Source organism: Schistocerca serialis, chromosome 9 (genome assembly GCF_023864345.2).
Source record: "Schistocerca serialis cubense isolate TAMUIC-IGC-003099 chromosome 9, iqSchSeri2.2, whole genome shotgun sequence".
NCBI lineage: Eukaryota > Metazoa > Arthropoda > Insecta > Orthoptera > Acrididae > Schistocerca > Schistocerca serialis.
The window spans coordinates 482,011,814-482,027,804 of NC_064646.1; the positions used below are offsets into that span (position 1 = coordinate 482,011,814).

Here is a 15,991-nt window from a genome sequence, read left to right on the forward strand (position 1 = left end):
CCCTCCATGAAAAACACGACCACACCATAACACCACCGCATCTGAATTTTGCTGTTGGCACTACACGCGCTGGCAGATGATGTTCACCAGACATTTGCCATACCCAAAACCTGCCATTGGATTGCCACATTGTGTACCGTGATTTGTCACTCTACACTACGTTTTTCCACTGTTCAATCTTCCAATGTTTACACTCCTTACACACAGTAAGGCATCATTTAGCATTTACCGGTGTGATGTGTGGCTTATGAGCAGCCGCCCGACCATGATATCCAAGTTTTTTCACCTCCCGCCTAACTGTCATAGTACTTGCAGTGGATCCTGATGCAGTTTGGAATTCATGTGCGATGGGCTGGATAGGTGTCTACCTATTACACACTACGACCCTCTTCAACTGTCGGCAGTCTTTGTCAGTCAACAGACAAGGTCGGCCTGTTTGCTTTTGTGCTGTACATGTCCCTTCATGTTTCCACTTCACTATCACATTGGAAACAGTGCAGCTAGGGATGTTTAGCAGTGTGGAAATCTCATGTACAGATGTACGACACAAGTGACTCCCAATCAACTGACCACGTTCGAAGTCCGTGAGTTCCACAGAGTGCCCCATTATGCTCTCTCACGATGTCTAATGACTACCGAGGTTGCTGATATGGCATACCTGGAAGCAGGTGGCAGCAAAGTGCAGCTAATATGAAAAACATATGTTTTTCGCGGTGTCCAGACACTTTTGATCCCATAGTGTATAATTAGCGGTGCGTGTCGACGTAGCTGGTCGGCTAAAATGGGGGAAGATAACGCGGTCACTGTGTTCATCAGTAGACTCCAGTTCTTCGGAAAATTTAAGCTGAGTATTTTATTATTTGTTCTTGGTGACGCTGAGGCACCAGTCTTTCCTTCTTCACCGTTCCTTTCAGTTTTCACTCATGCTCGATCTGAGTTGTAGTTTCTGCCGTTACTTGTCACTGAAATTCGGTAATACCTGAAAGATGCCTTTCATTGTATTGAGTTTTTAACATCTTATTCAAATGAGAAGTTGTGAGTTGTTTCTGCTGTTTTGTCTTGAGAGGTGTCCTTGCTTCTGTGGGAGTTTTTCTCAGTAAACCATTTATTATTGTTTGATTCTTAAGGTTTATGTAAAGAGGGTTTTAAAATTATTTATTGTTTGGGGTGGGCTTTGACACCCATAGACAATTTGTCTATTTAGTAATGTTTCAAATTCTAGGGCAATTATGTATATTACTCTGGGGTAACGGCAGAGTGCTACTGTCATGCAACTGTTAAATAAAATCTGTAGGAAATTACAAGCCAGAGCTTGTGTTTGATTGGTAATTATTGTCTTGTCTTTATTGAGTTGAAGTACCCTTGAGCGTGTGTCCCATGTCTCACTTGATTCCTGAAGATTAGCAAGAGATTTTGGATGCTTGTTTCAGGTTGTATGGTTTTCTCCACTCTGGGCCTCTTTCAGGCCTACAACCAGATGCCAGTAGCCCCAGATGACATACATAAAATGGATACTGCAAAACAGTATGTATGTTTGAACATCTTCACATGTTTTATAAGTTGAAAGGTTTACTAATGAGGTGCTAGTGGGGCCAAGACTTCTGTTTCATCTATACTGGTGGCATCATCTTCACAGCAGTAACTTCATTGGTGGCATCATTTTCATCAGAACGACATGGACATAACCTCTAAGAGTTTTTTCCCACGACTTCATTGACTATTAAGTTCTACAGAATTTTAACAAACGCTTTATCAGCAGAACTGAAACATAAAATAAATGTGACTGGTAGCACTGAACTCAAAAAGGAGGAGGTTGGAACTGAAGCGACATTTGGCAGATTCAAGATACAGGCTGCTGGGCCCAGCTCTGGAACTGATACTCAGTCCCAATGACAGTGCAAAAAATATGTTGATTACTGATACCAAGCTATGATACACTTTTATCACGACATTATACCTCACGTTGCTGAAGTCTGTGCACTCCCAGCTGTCCCCCACAGTGCGTGTTTCCACACATCTTATGTGGAATAATGACAAACAGAAGGTGTTCAAAGTGTGGCTCTTATGACTAGTAGGTATTGCACTGCTCACATATCCTGTCACTGTAGCCCCCATGACACTCTTTTCAGATATTTCAGCCCATTCTGTAGATGTAGTTCTGAGGCAGCATGCCATCAGAGCTTGTGAACCCTTAGGTTTTTCCTCCAAAAAGCTGAAAGAAAAAACAGTGGTCTTGGCCACCACTCCATACAGATATTCTGGCTGCTTATGAAGTCATAAAGTTTATCTGATTCATAGTCAGAAACCACATCTTCCCCCTATATGCTGACCATCAACTGCTCATGTTCATATTTCTGCAGCCTGGTATAAGCTATCCACAAGTCCAACTGAACTATGTGACTTTATTGCCCAGTTCACAACTAACAATCAACGCATCACTGGGGTCAAAAATGTTATAAGAATTGGGATACAAAAGTAACATGTCAAAATACTCAACTAGCGCTCATAGTGATCACTTAAAATCAACTGCTATGCCCCCTACTCAAAATGTTACAGCGTAAAAAAAAAAGGAACAGTTATACATCCACCATATGCGATCAAGACATTTTTGAATGAATAGCTCTGTATAAAATAATGCAAACAAAACTGTGTGCTATTATACATTGTCTAAGAGTATTACTACTGTACAACACAAAATACTTCACTAGTAGCAATCAGGTAGGGAAGCAGAATTCCAAAAATGTAGCCAAGTGTATATATGTAAACTGAGTAAGAATTCAAATTCATAAATTGAACTACTACATTCAAGAGTAGCATCTACTCAAGAGAGTAGATGTCACTCTGTTTGCCCTTCTACTTAAATAAAATTTATGAAGTATGAGAGTAATATAATGATTAATAAGTCATAGTTACAAAAGTAATCCCACAATGTCAAGGAATTGTTTGTGCAATAAATATAATGATGCATATTCCAAATTATGCACAGTCTTTTGAATAGAAGTAAGCAGATCACAAATAAAAAGATGTGTCAATATCATATTTCTTATACCCATTAAAGTTGCAAATTCAAAACGATCACTGTAAGCATTTGTACAGCAAACAAAATGTTGTAAAACAAAGTGACTAACAGTAGCTACCATTTACTAGGGAACTGATTCATAGGCCATTACGATCAATAAGACCTCTCAAGGCATTCAGAGCTTGCAGCAAAGTGAAATATACTGTCGATGAATTCTCCAGAGCCAAATTATATGTGTTAAATCTGGAGATGTGCTCAACACTTCCTCATCATCATGTAATCCATAACTCAACAAAGCAGTGTTTACATGCAACACTCTTCTGGTAGGATAAGCTTTAGTCCTCTGGATGGATTTGGATGTACCACCAGTGCAGTGGTTTACTGCCACTTGGTGCAGCACCATTAACCAGTGATAGTTTCCCATTCTCAAATAAGAAACAAGAACTGATCTACAATTTTGCCATCAGGTGTGCTGCACCACACTGCCAACCCAGTAGGACAAACTCGACATAAACAACTAAAAACATTATAATTGTGCCTCCCCCTTCCTCCACACACAGTGAAAAAAATAATTAAACACAGCAATATCATTATGCTGGATACTGTACAGTTAATAGCTACTTTTTTTTGTTCATAAATATACTAGACACAAACTTACCCAGTATGGAAGATATACTTTCCCTTCATCAGCCACAAATTCTAGCACTCCAGAATGAGTTATTCTGTTTGTCTTCTTATTAGTAAGTTTAAACAACATTGGGTACACTATGTTGAGGCGAGTGAGCGTATCCAGAGCAGATGGCGGCATAATAACTAAAAAAGAAACAATGAAAATTATGTTACAAATATAATATTCTGCCTATGAAGCCATAAAATATCTCAGCTTCATTGTCACAGGCCATTTCTTCCCCATATACGCTGAACATCAACTGTTAGCACTTGTATTTCTGCAACCAGATTAACTATCTACCATGCCAACTGAACTATTCAAACCATGTGAGTCAATACAAAGATTTCCAATACAGATACAGGGACCTATGAATAATTAAACTGATATTAACAACACAAGGAAAACATACTTTTCTACTTACTCTAAAGATGAAACATTAAGTTGCAGGCAGGCACAACTAAAAGACACTTACACATTAGCTTTCGGCCACAGCCTTCATCAGACAAAGAAATGCACATACATTCAAATCACATCAGCAAGCTCACCTCGACTGCCATCTTCAGCAGCTATTATATTAATTACAGAGATACACACATATAACCAACCATAACTGAATGGGAAAAGCTATATAGTAAAAAATTGTAACAATGCAGCGAAAAGATACTAATCATGAATGAAAACTATCAAAATAATAAAACAAAAATAGCTCCCTCCTTTACAATAAACAAAATTCGACTTAGGACAGCCGTTGTAGGAATAAGCTGCTTTCAAAACCAGAAGGTCTATGTTGGGCATAGAGTAATTGCAATGATGTAGAAGCTTAAACACCTCACACTGCAAAGAGACCATGGACCTCAGTATGTGCCATAAATTTCAACTTCACACATCTACCTGTTCCTGACAAAAAGGGTTCCTGACAGATGGAAAGAGTCAAATAACAAATGATAATTTTTTTTTTTTTTCATGTGAGACAGTTACAGATTAACAATTTTCAGATTTTTTCCCTTATTTTTACTGTAAAAGCTTGCTGCTTGCAAAATTTCGTGACTCTAGGTCAACAAGAAGCACCTAACAGTTTTTGATAAGCAAGTATTTTTGTGAGTATCAAAATATGTGACATGAATGGCTATCTCTTTTAATTCCACTGACACAAAAGTTTAAATTTTTTCCACTGCCAATAGATTGTAGACCTTAATATCTGACATAAATTTGAAATTAATACATCTACCCATGTGAGGCAATTACGAACTGTCAATTTTCTAAATTTTTTTCAATGTTTTTAGAGTGAAAGCTTGCTGCTTGCTAAATTTTATGATTCTAGGGCAAAGGAAAGTACCTTATAGATTTCGATGACTGAGTTTGCGAGTACCAAAATATCTGACACAATTAGCTGTATCTTTTGGTCGTAATAAATTAGAAGCTTACATTTATTACAATGCCAAGGGTCTACAGATCTTATTATGTGACATGAATTTCAATTTGATTCATCTAACCACTTGTGAGAAAAAGAGGTTTTGACAGACAGTAAGTCAATTAACAAACAATTAAAAAAATATTTTTTCATGTGATATAATTACAAATTAACAATGTTTGGATTTATTCCTTTAACTGTACTGTGAAACCTTGCTTCTTGCCACATTTCATGATTCTAGGTCAAAAGGAAGTACCATGCAGGTTTTGATGAATGAGTTTGCGAATATCAAAATACATGACATAAATGGCCGTATCTTTCGATTACACTGACAAGTTTCAATTTATTACAGTGCCAATGGACCGTATCCATTACTATGCGGCATAAATTTTAACGTGGCATGTCTATCAGTTCATGAGAAGAACAGTTTGTAACAGTTCGGCGGTCAGACAGATGGGCAGACAACAAAGTGATCCTATAGGGGTTCCATTTTTAGCAATCGAGATACAGAACCCTTTTTTTTTTAAGTAAAAAAAAAAATAAAATCAAATAAAATAAAATAAATAAATAAAAGGTATACTTAGTGTGTGTGGGTGGGTGGGCAGGTGGGGGGTGGAGTGGGCATGGGGCACAAAATTCATTGAGAACCTTAGAAAAAAAGGAATTTTGATTACACAGTGAATGTCAGAGTTAGTAACTGAATTCAAAAGTTAAGTATCCAATGTTAACTGTGCCTGTCCACTGCCTGGTGCCTCCTCTATGTGATGAGCAGCAAAGTATACTAGTACGTAATGGTGTTAATGTGATAGCAGCATGGAGAGGAATTTGTTATTGGGTGGACTACAATACCCCAGAGAGAAAACAAGAATCAAAGCAGTGGAAACATGTTGATTCTCCATTACCCAAGAAAGAAAAGACAATTCCTTCAGTGGGAAAGGTCATGGCATCAGTGTTCTGGGATACGAAAGGGATTCTGTTTGTAGATTATCTCCCCACTGGGCAAACAATTACTGGAGAATACTATATTAACCTCCTGGACAAACTGCAACAAAAGAGACACAAAAAAGGCTAGGTTCAGCACGGAAGAAAGTCATCTTCCATCAAGACAATGGGTGCCCACACACTTGTGCCATTGCCATGGCAAAATTACACGAAGTAAGGTATGAACTGTTGCCACACCCGCCTTATTCACCTGATATGGCTGTTAGACTTCCATCTCTTCCCAAAACTGAAATTTTTTCCTGGTGGATGAAGTTTCACTTCAAACGAAGAATTGATACCTGGAGTTGACAACTATTTTGCAGACTTGGAGGAAACTCATTTTCGAGACGGGATCAAGGCATTGGAACATCGTCGGACCAAGTGCATTAGTCTACAAGGAGACTACATTGAAAAATAAATACAGTTTCAGTGATGTAAGTACTTTTATTTCTATTCTGTTTCGACAACTTTTCAAACCACCCTTGTATAGTGTGACATCATGACGGCGTGGCATATTTAAAATGATTTGTTTTTGCAGAGGCGTGATGTGAGTATGCAGTGGCGTTCTCTGGTATGGGATGTTTATGTTTCTAAATTGTTTGCGAGTGCTGTAGCAATTCATCAGTGAGTGTTGTTTGTGAGAATAATATCAGAAGAGTTCATGGCAGTTTGTGAGTGAGTTATTTTGATGTAGGCAATTATCAACAAGGATGTAGGCAATTATTGACAAAATTCATTTTTGCATTTGGAGTTGGTGTGGTGTGTTATTTATTGCTAGATATTTAAAATTATGTTTTGTTTTGTGTTACTTATGGATATGACAACGAAGTTCATCAGCACATCCCTGCATCCTACACTGGGATATGATACGCTGAGAAATTTCTAGTTATTGGTTTAATTTCTGAGTATGTGAAACATTACATTTGTGGAAAAAGTATGACACTTGACGAAAGTTTCAGCATCTTAGACCATGAATCACTATATGTGGCACTGTTGGTGAGACAACACTTATCGTTATATCCAAATGGATTCCTAGTTTGAGAGGTCTAAGGTGGCCATTCAAAAGGTCTTTATGTACTTAGCTGTTTTCTTGTACATCAAAATTATTGTTAACACAATTGTTTATGAATTTTTGTGTTGTGTTGTTAGTTATTGTTTATTATTTTGGATTGTGGTGGGTAGGTGATGTGGCATCTGTTTTATGTACATTGGTAAGATAAGCTTTCTGATATTAGCTATAGAGGCAATTTTTTATTTTGTGATTCTGTGCACCTGGTTTCAGCCCTACAGGTCAAGTGACATTTCCACTATCCATTTTTTATAGCTTTATGTGGCTTTGTGGTCTTCCTTGGTGCTTTGTAGGTCAAGGGAAATTGCTGATACCCTTTTTCATATTTTCTAATTGTGGTTTTGTTGATTGCTGATGATTCTGTTTGCTTGACTTATGCATTTTGCATTATTAGGATGATTGTATATTTAGTTTGTCCTTACTCAAGATCCCCTAATTCTCATGTCCCATTAGTTTCATGTTATTTCTGCTATTTAATATTATTCATATCATCTATGCCCATTTGTATGTGTAATGAGTGATGTCACGTTCACCCTATCTTACACACTTGAAATAGGGGTGGTCACCATCTCGAACACATCACACTTCAAAGCTAATGGGTAGAACAACAATCTTTGGTTGTGCTAGGAATTGTATGCTTGGGTCAGCAGAGAGCGAAGCTATGCTCTAGAACACTGAGGTAATACTTAGGTTCAATGAAAGATTAAAGAAAAATCATTTTTGAACACTGATAACACAATATATATAGGTCTTAGATTTTGCAAGCCAAGCCCGAAACATCAATCTGCTCCTGTGATGACCTCATAACATAAAGGAAAAACAATTACTAGGAACAATTTGCTTTTCTGTTCACTGTTTTGGGACTCTATTTTCACACAGTTATATACACTTGAAGTATAAAATATATCAACCAATCAGCACTAGAAGTATATACTGTAATAACACCTGAAGATGAACACATTTCAAAACACCTATTGTAAATCTCTGAACTGATAAAATCATGACTTGTCACAGAAGGATTCCCACCCCATGCACTGTTTCATCGTCAGTTTCAGGCAATTACTCTGACATTTTATCGGTACATATTATAAAAATGGATGTATGTATACAGGGTGTTACACAAAGGTACGGCCAAACTTTCAGGAAACATTCCTCACACACAACGAAAGAAAATATGTTATGTGGACATGTGTCCGGAAACGCTTACTTTCCATGTTAGAGCTCATTTTATTACTTCTCTTCAAATCACATTAATCATGGAATGGAAACACACAGCAACAGAACGTACCAGCGTGACTTCAAACACTTTGTTACAGGAAATGTTCAAAATATTCTCCGTTAGCGAGGATACATGCATCCACCCTCCATCGCATGGAATCCCTGATGTGCTGATGCAGCCCTGGAGAATGACGTATTGTATCATAACCGTCCACATTTGGTACCGGGGTTGCGTGGACAAGACCTTTCAAATGCCCCGATAAATGAAAGTCAAGTGGGTTGAGGTCAGAAGAGCGTGAAGGCCATGGAATTGGTCCGCCTTTACCAATCCATAGGTCACCGAATCTGTTGTTCAGAAGCGTATGAACACTTCGACTTAAATGTGTAGGAGCTCCATCATGCATGAACCACATGTTGTGTCGTAAAGGCACATGTTCTAGCAGCACAGGTAGAGTATCCCATATGAAGTCATGATAACGTGCTCCATTGAGCATAGGTGGAAGAACATGGGGCCCAAAGAAGACATCACCAACAATGCCTGCCCAAACGTCCACAGAAAATCTGTGTTGATGACGTGATTGCACAACTGCGTGCGGATTCTCGTCATCCCACACATGTTGATTGTGAAAATTTACAATTTGATCACGTTGGAATGAAGCCTCATCCGTAAAGAGAACATCTGCACTGAAATGAGGATTGACACATTGTTGGATGAACCATTCACAGAAGTGTACCCATGGAGGCCAATCAGCAGCTGATAGTGCCTGCACACACTGAACATGGTATGGAAACAACTGGTTCTCCCATAGCACTCTCCATACAGTGACGTGGTCAACGTTACCTTGTACAGCAGCAACTTCTCTGACGCTGACATTAGGATTATCGTCAACTGCACGAAGAATTGCCTCGTCCATTGCAGGTGTCCTTGTCGTTCTTGGTCTTCCCCAGTCGCGAGTCATAGGCTGGAATGTTCCGTGCTCCCTAAGATGCCGATCAATTGCTTCGAACGTCTTCCTGTCGGGACACCTTCATTCTGGAAATCTGTCTCGATACAAACGTACCGCACCACGGCTATTGCCCCGTGGTAATCCATACATCAAATGGGCATCTGCCAACTCCGCATTTGTAAACATTGCACTGACTGCAAAACCACGTTCGTGATGAACACTAACCTGTTGATGCTATGTACTGATGTGCTTGATGCTAGTACTGTAGAGCAATGAGTCGCATGTCAACACAAGCACCGAAGTCAACATTACCTTCCTTCAATTGGGCCAACTGGCAGTGAATCGAGGAAGTACAGTACATACTGACAAAACTAAAATGACCTCTAACATGGAAATTAAGCGCTTCCGGACACGTGTCCACATAACATCTTTTCTTTATTTGTGTGTGAGGAATGTTTCCTGAAAGTTTGGCTGTACCTTTTTGTAACAACCTGTATATGTATGGATGTTTCAACTCTCCTAAACCTCTGAATCAATTTCAACCAAACTTGGTATACATACCACGTATGGTCTGGAAAGAATCACTGGGTGGCAAAAGGGATAAGAAGCACATACCTATCAAAGGGGTAGGGCTGAAAAAGAAGTGTACCGCACAATACGTGAGTTTCCAGATTTTACGCATCCAGGATTTGAAGATAAGAGCACTCAGTTACTTGCAACAAACCGTTATGAAATGATATAAGGAAAAAAGTTATTGCCAACTACATTTTTGCTATTCATGCAGTAAAACTGCTGCATAACACATGACAATTTATTACTTCTTTACTGCTAACTGGACTCACGACATTCTTTGCAGGCAGTATGTGCATATACCACTGAATGTACCTGCAAAATTATATCAATGTACGACACATAGTTTATGAGATGTGACATCATAAACATTAAGCAGTGTAAAAAGAAAACTAAAGAATGAAAATCGATACAGATACAGGTGAAATATATGTACAAATATATGCAAAATGTGTCCTCTATATGTACCCAATCAAACTTGGTATATATATTACTCCCTATGTGGAAAGAAATACTGTGGACCTAAGAATTAGCAACCTCTTATTGGGACGGAGGTGATAACGTGGTGGACATACAGAGAGGGGGAAGGAGATGGATGCAGATATGGGTGAGGAGGAGGAGAAAATTGACATAGAAAGGGAAGAGGTGAAAATGGGCAGAGGGGGGAGGATGGGCGGGAGGAGCAGGTGGACAGGAGGAGATGGACAAAGAGAGGGGGAAGAGGAGATGGGCTGATAGAACTGGAATAAAAAGATACCCAGGCAATGCTGGGTACTCAGCTAGTTGCTATATATTTAATGATTGTACAAATTGTGATCTCTAAGTAAAAATGTTACAACATGTGAATCTACGTAACTAGTTATAATGTCATGTCCAAAAAACATTCATTCAGGAGTTCATTTACCAAATATTTAATCAAGGGTGAACCCATACTATGACATTTTTATGAAGCATACTTACTTTTACCACCTCTTTCAACATCATGCCTCTCATTTCCAGGCAACATGGACACAGAGAAACATCTGAACTGTGTGTTGAAGGGTCGAGGAATGTCCGGGAACATATTAAATCCAAACTGAAACATACAATAATAGACTGTAGCTTTTGTTGGGAAGAAAGTAGACATAGTTCACAGATAAGCCACAATGGTTATTCCTGCAAATGACTGTAGTCCACAACAATCAATAATATAGATGCCAACTTAAACCAGAGCATATTCTCCACTTTGGAAATAAAAGTTACACTTCAAGCTTCATGCAGAAGACTAACCTTTTCATGGGCAACGTGTCATGAACAGGTAGAGCATAATATAGGAACATTTGCACAGGCTGTAGAAGGATGAAGAACACTCATCCTCAAGAAGATGTATATAGACTGCTTCATTTAGTTCAGTATATTCTATCACCTTCAGACACCCCTCTGTAACTGTTGTCTTGTTACATTTATTGTTTTCTTTTCTTTTAATTGCTTCACAAGCACAACAACTTTTACTCTTTGTAGAAGTATCCATCTCCAATAACTGACCATGTTGTCTATATTTGTATAATATTCTAAGATGCTGAGCTTGTTGTTTAGTTTAATTTAGTACATTTCCCTATCCTTACATACTGTCAAATTCTTATAAGGCATATGTCTGACTTCGTGCTGTCTGTTTCTTCCAGCTTATCTACCACTTACAGTTCTATTATGGCTTGCAAATTAAAAAAAGAATCACGTTATTTAAAATGCATGTATTGTATGAATGTAGACTTTCCTACCAAATATGTAGATGCTGATGAAAAGCTCTTATGTTTCCAAGAGGGTTGGAAAACTGTAATGTTTCAAACAAGAGTCATTACTAGACTATGAAGAGAATGACTCATCTAAGTGTTGTACTTATTCAACACTATGACCCTACTGGGAACCCAAGAGCAACGACGTGGGTATAACTGAAGTCTTTATTCAAAAGTCATCACCAGTATACCATTGTTTCATGAGCTGACGGATTCCCAGTTCCCAGAATTCCTGCAGTTGTGACAGAAGCCAGTCCTCCACTGAGTCCTTCAATTCATTGTCTGAGTTGAAGCACCTCCCTTTGAGATGATTTTTTAGCAGAACAATACATGGAAGTCATACAGTGAATGCAGATGCAGATGCTCAAGCTGCTCCCACTTGAACTTCACCATTACATGTCGTGTGCTTGGAGACGTTTGGGTTCTTGTCATCACGGTACTAAAAGAAATCAGCTAAATTTCGAATACGCGATAAGTCACACCGATCTGAAGGCTGTAAATTCAACTAAATACTTCGGGATTACAATTACAAATAACCTAAATTGGAATGATCACATAGATAATATTGTGGGTAGAGCAAACCAAAGACTGTGGTTCATTGGTGTAACAGGTCTACTAAAGAGACTGCTGACACCACACTTGTACGCTCTATTCTGGAGTATTGCTGTGTGGTGTGGAAGCCGCATCAGGTGGGACTGACAAATGACATCGAAAAAGTACAAAGAAGGGCAGCTCGTTTTGTATTATCGCGAAATAGGGGAGATAGTGTCACAGACATGATACGTGAATTGGAGTGGCAATCATTAAAACATAGGCGTTTTTCGTTGCGATGGGATCTTCTCATGAAATTTCAATCACCAGTTTTCTCCTCCGATTGCGAAAACATTCTGTTGGCACCCACCTACATAGGGAGAAATGATCATCACATAGGGAGAAATGATCATCATCAATAAAATAAGAGAAATCAGGCCTTGCACAGAAAAATTTAAGTGCTCGTTTTTCCCGCGTGCCGTTCGAGAGTGGAATGGTAGAGAGACATCTTGAAGGTGGTTCTTTGAACCCTCTGCCAGGCACTTTATTGTGAATAGCAGAGTAATCACGTAGGTGTAGAAGCAGAATCACCACCTCCGTGAGCAGCTCAGGCCATTTGTTCTTGATGGACTTGTGTAGGCTACCGAGTGTCTCACAGTACAGATCACCGTTAAAGGTTTTCCCATGCTCAAGGAATACAGTGAGTATCACACAGTGGACATTGAAAAATATGGTATCATTTTGCCTGCTGAGGGCACAGCTTTGAATTTGTTAGGGGGAAGTGACACACACACACACACACACACACACACACACACACACACACACACACACACACACACCAAACCATGCCAGACATAACATTCATATCCCAAGATGACTCACTATGTTATCCCAAAGAGGTAAATGCAAATTTCAACCTTTCTAGTTGTAGCGACATTTTGTATCTTTTTTCAAAACTCTTCATATGACCTCTGTCATTTCTGATATCAATCCCACTGAAGAATTATTCTTAAGTCTTTGTAAAATGTTTTTCTTTTTTTAAATCACATGATTATTTTGATACACCCTGTATAATAGCTTAGAAATTGTTTGCAACATCCTAACAGCAGCGTCATCAAAGTACTCTTGCTTCTTACTGTGGTGAGGCAGAAAGAAAAGTGGTTTCAATTGTGCTCTATAGAGTAGCACAACTAAAATATTTGGGTCAGTAAAGTTTTTTAAAAATAACAATATTATGAAAAGGATTGTTGCTACTCATCATTCAGCGGAGATGGTGAGTCAGAGATAGGGAGAACAAAAAGACTGTCAGAAAGCAAGCTTTTGGCCAACAAGGCCTTCATCAGAAATAGACAACATGCATACATGCACAACACACACACACACACACACACACACACACACACACACACACACACACACAAACAACCTTAGTTTCTGACTGCTCCTTTTCATAATATTGTATCAAGTCTTTGTTTTTCTTTTGTGTTAAAATCTGCTTCAATCATCTTGCAATGGGATTTAATGTAATTAATCAACTTATGTAGCTCTGCATACTTGCCGCAAAACAACCGCAAGTCTTTGATATTTGTCAATAACGCAACCACAGTTTTCTTAATTACTCATTTATATATAACATTGTAAAGCACCGTAGTCAGCATGTTTTAAGTCTCTTGTTTGCAAATGTCATTTGCACACCTAAACTGTATTGAGTACATTTAGTACATTCTATTGCAGGCACATTATGGTAGTATGTATCTCGAATCAGAAAACACCGACTAATCACATAAACAAGCTAACAGAAGAACTGTGGTCAAACAGATGTTACAGTTTCATATCGAAAGAGTAGCTGACCTGTAAGGACACCGCTTGTGTGCCAAAACGGTACTTACAGACATGAGACTTTAAACATGCTAATTATGATGCTAAAAAATGTTTCATTAGGCACTGTACATATTTAAATATAATTTTAAATTATTGCACCAGTGAAGATGGATACAATGCCCATTATCTGACCAGCAGCTGATGTCAACATTTTTGTCATTATGAGTTTCCTGACATTAAAGTAAAAAGTCAGAGCTGTGATGTTGTTGAAACTTGCAGGGACTGAAATGGAAACCGCACACAGTCAAGAGACAGAACAAATTGTTAATTGCACAAATTAACAGCTTTACAAAATTTTAGTGGGATATGACAACAGTAAGTAGCTTACCCATGATAGAAAAGAATGGAAAACTATAAAAATTTTAGAATTCCATGACCCACATTCTCTTATTCCTAAAATTCGAACGAAAGCATGACACATACAAATAATGTGACCTCAGTAACACTGTCAACAGTGAGTATAAAATCTTACAAGATCTTGCTACATCTGGGTGAAAAATGTAAAAGAAGGAATGTTAGGCATCAATGTCCCATCTACATTTCATTAGAGATGTAGGTATAGCCTCCACAGTCCAGACATTGGGTCGACCGAAGCGTCCGATCCCACCCCTCGGCTTTGACCCGTGATGTAAGGCTGTTGTGGTGTGTGACGTCACAACGACGCGGAATTTAGTTTGTGAGAGTGGCATGTTTGTAGGTGTTGTTTTGATGTGATCGGTGGTGCTCTCTGGTGGTGTGTTTATGTGTTGTATGTTAGGTGATGTTTATGGTTTAGTTTGCATGTGTGGCATGTTTATAGGTGGCATATTGTTGCGGTCGGTGGTTCTCTCTGGTGGTGTGTTTATGGGTAACATGTTACGTGGCGTATGGGGTTCATTTGCATGGTAGCATTGCGTGCGTGTGGTATCGGTAGTGGCTGTGCTTTCAGCAGAATATTTTTCAGTGAGTTAACGATTTTGGTTTTATGTCAACGTTACTGTAGTTTTTTCCGTTCGCTGTGTGTGAATTTTGGTAAAGTGCTTTGTTTATGTCAACAGTTTTCGGTTGTTGGCAATGATGGGGGACAGTGCGTTGTCTCTAATAAAATTTCTTCAACTATTTAGATTTTTGGATGAAGTCGTGAAGTTTTCAGTGTGTCGTGAAAAAATAAAGCTTACTAAAGTTCCGGCATCTCGGACCAGGGATGGCTATATGTGGAAATGTCATACGGATAAAAGGTCAAGGGAAGTGTTCAATTCCAATTTTGTTGTGTTTTTTCAGGTAGTGATGATTGTGGACATGGTTGTAGTTTTGGGTTTTATGATTTGGTATGGGTAGTTTCTGTTGACCTATATAGGACAAGGGAAGTGTTCGATTCCAATGTGCCGTCATGGCTGTTCCAGTATTGGGGAGTTGCCGTTGAGCTATATAGGTCAAAGAAAGTGCTCGATTTCAATTTGTGGGATCGGGAGCTGATGTTGAGCTATATACGTCAAGGGAAGTGTTCAATTCAAATTTGTGGGTTCGGGAGCTGCTGTTGAGGTATATAAATCAAGGGAAGTGTCCAATTCCAGAGGATACTGTGTTTAGTGGAATTTGGGGAGTTTTGTGTTGTCAGTTTTTTTCGTCATTTTGTGTTGTTTCGTACTGTGGTGTGTGCCTAAATTTTTTTATATTTACTTTGTCTCCACCCAAAAACCCCCAATTTCCCATGCATGTCCCGATAGTTTCAATAAGTTTTTTGTGGAACGTGTGTGTGTGGGTTTTTCAATGTATTTTCATGTTTGTGGTCTTGTTTACGTAATGATGTCATAGGCGCCATATTGGAGTCGTAGTGTATGGTCGTTTCCGCCATATTTGTGATGTCATGGGTCAAAGCAGACGGGTGGAATTGGTCGCTTCTGTATGTCAACAGAGGTGTTCAATCCCACTCGTTGGAT

The 15,991-nt window shown here is 38.8% G+C and overlaps 1 protein-coding gene across 2 annotated transcripts in view; it reads right to left on the reverse strand.

Annotated features, from left to right (window-relative positions):
• LOC126419235 (ubiquitin fusion degradation protein 1 homolog) overlaps positions 1-15,991 on the reverse strand; it is a 57,046-nt gene that overhangs the window by 38,048 nt on the left and 3,007 nt on the right. Inside the window, exons 2-3 of one of the 2 annotated variants that reach the window (XM_050086381.1) lie at positions 10,846-10,960; positions 3,678-3,832 (exon numbers count right to left, since the gene is read on the reverse strand). In XM_050086381.1, the coding sequence (XP_049942338.1) occupies positions 3,678-3,832; positions 10,846-10,960 (270 nt within the window). Of the gene's footprint in view, positions 1-3,677; positions 3,833-10,845; positions 10,970-15,991 lie in introns of those variants that run through there. The other variant, XM_050086380.1, reaches the window with a different exon arrangement.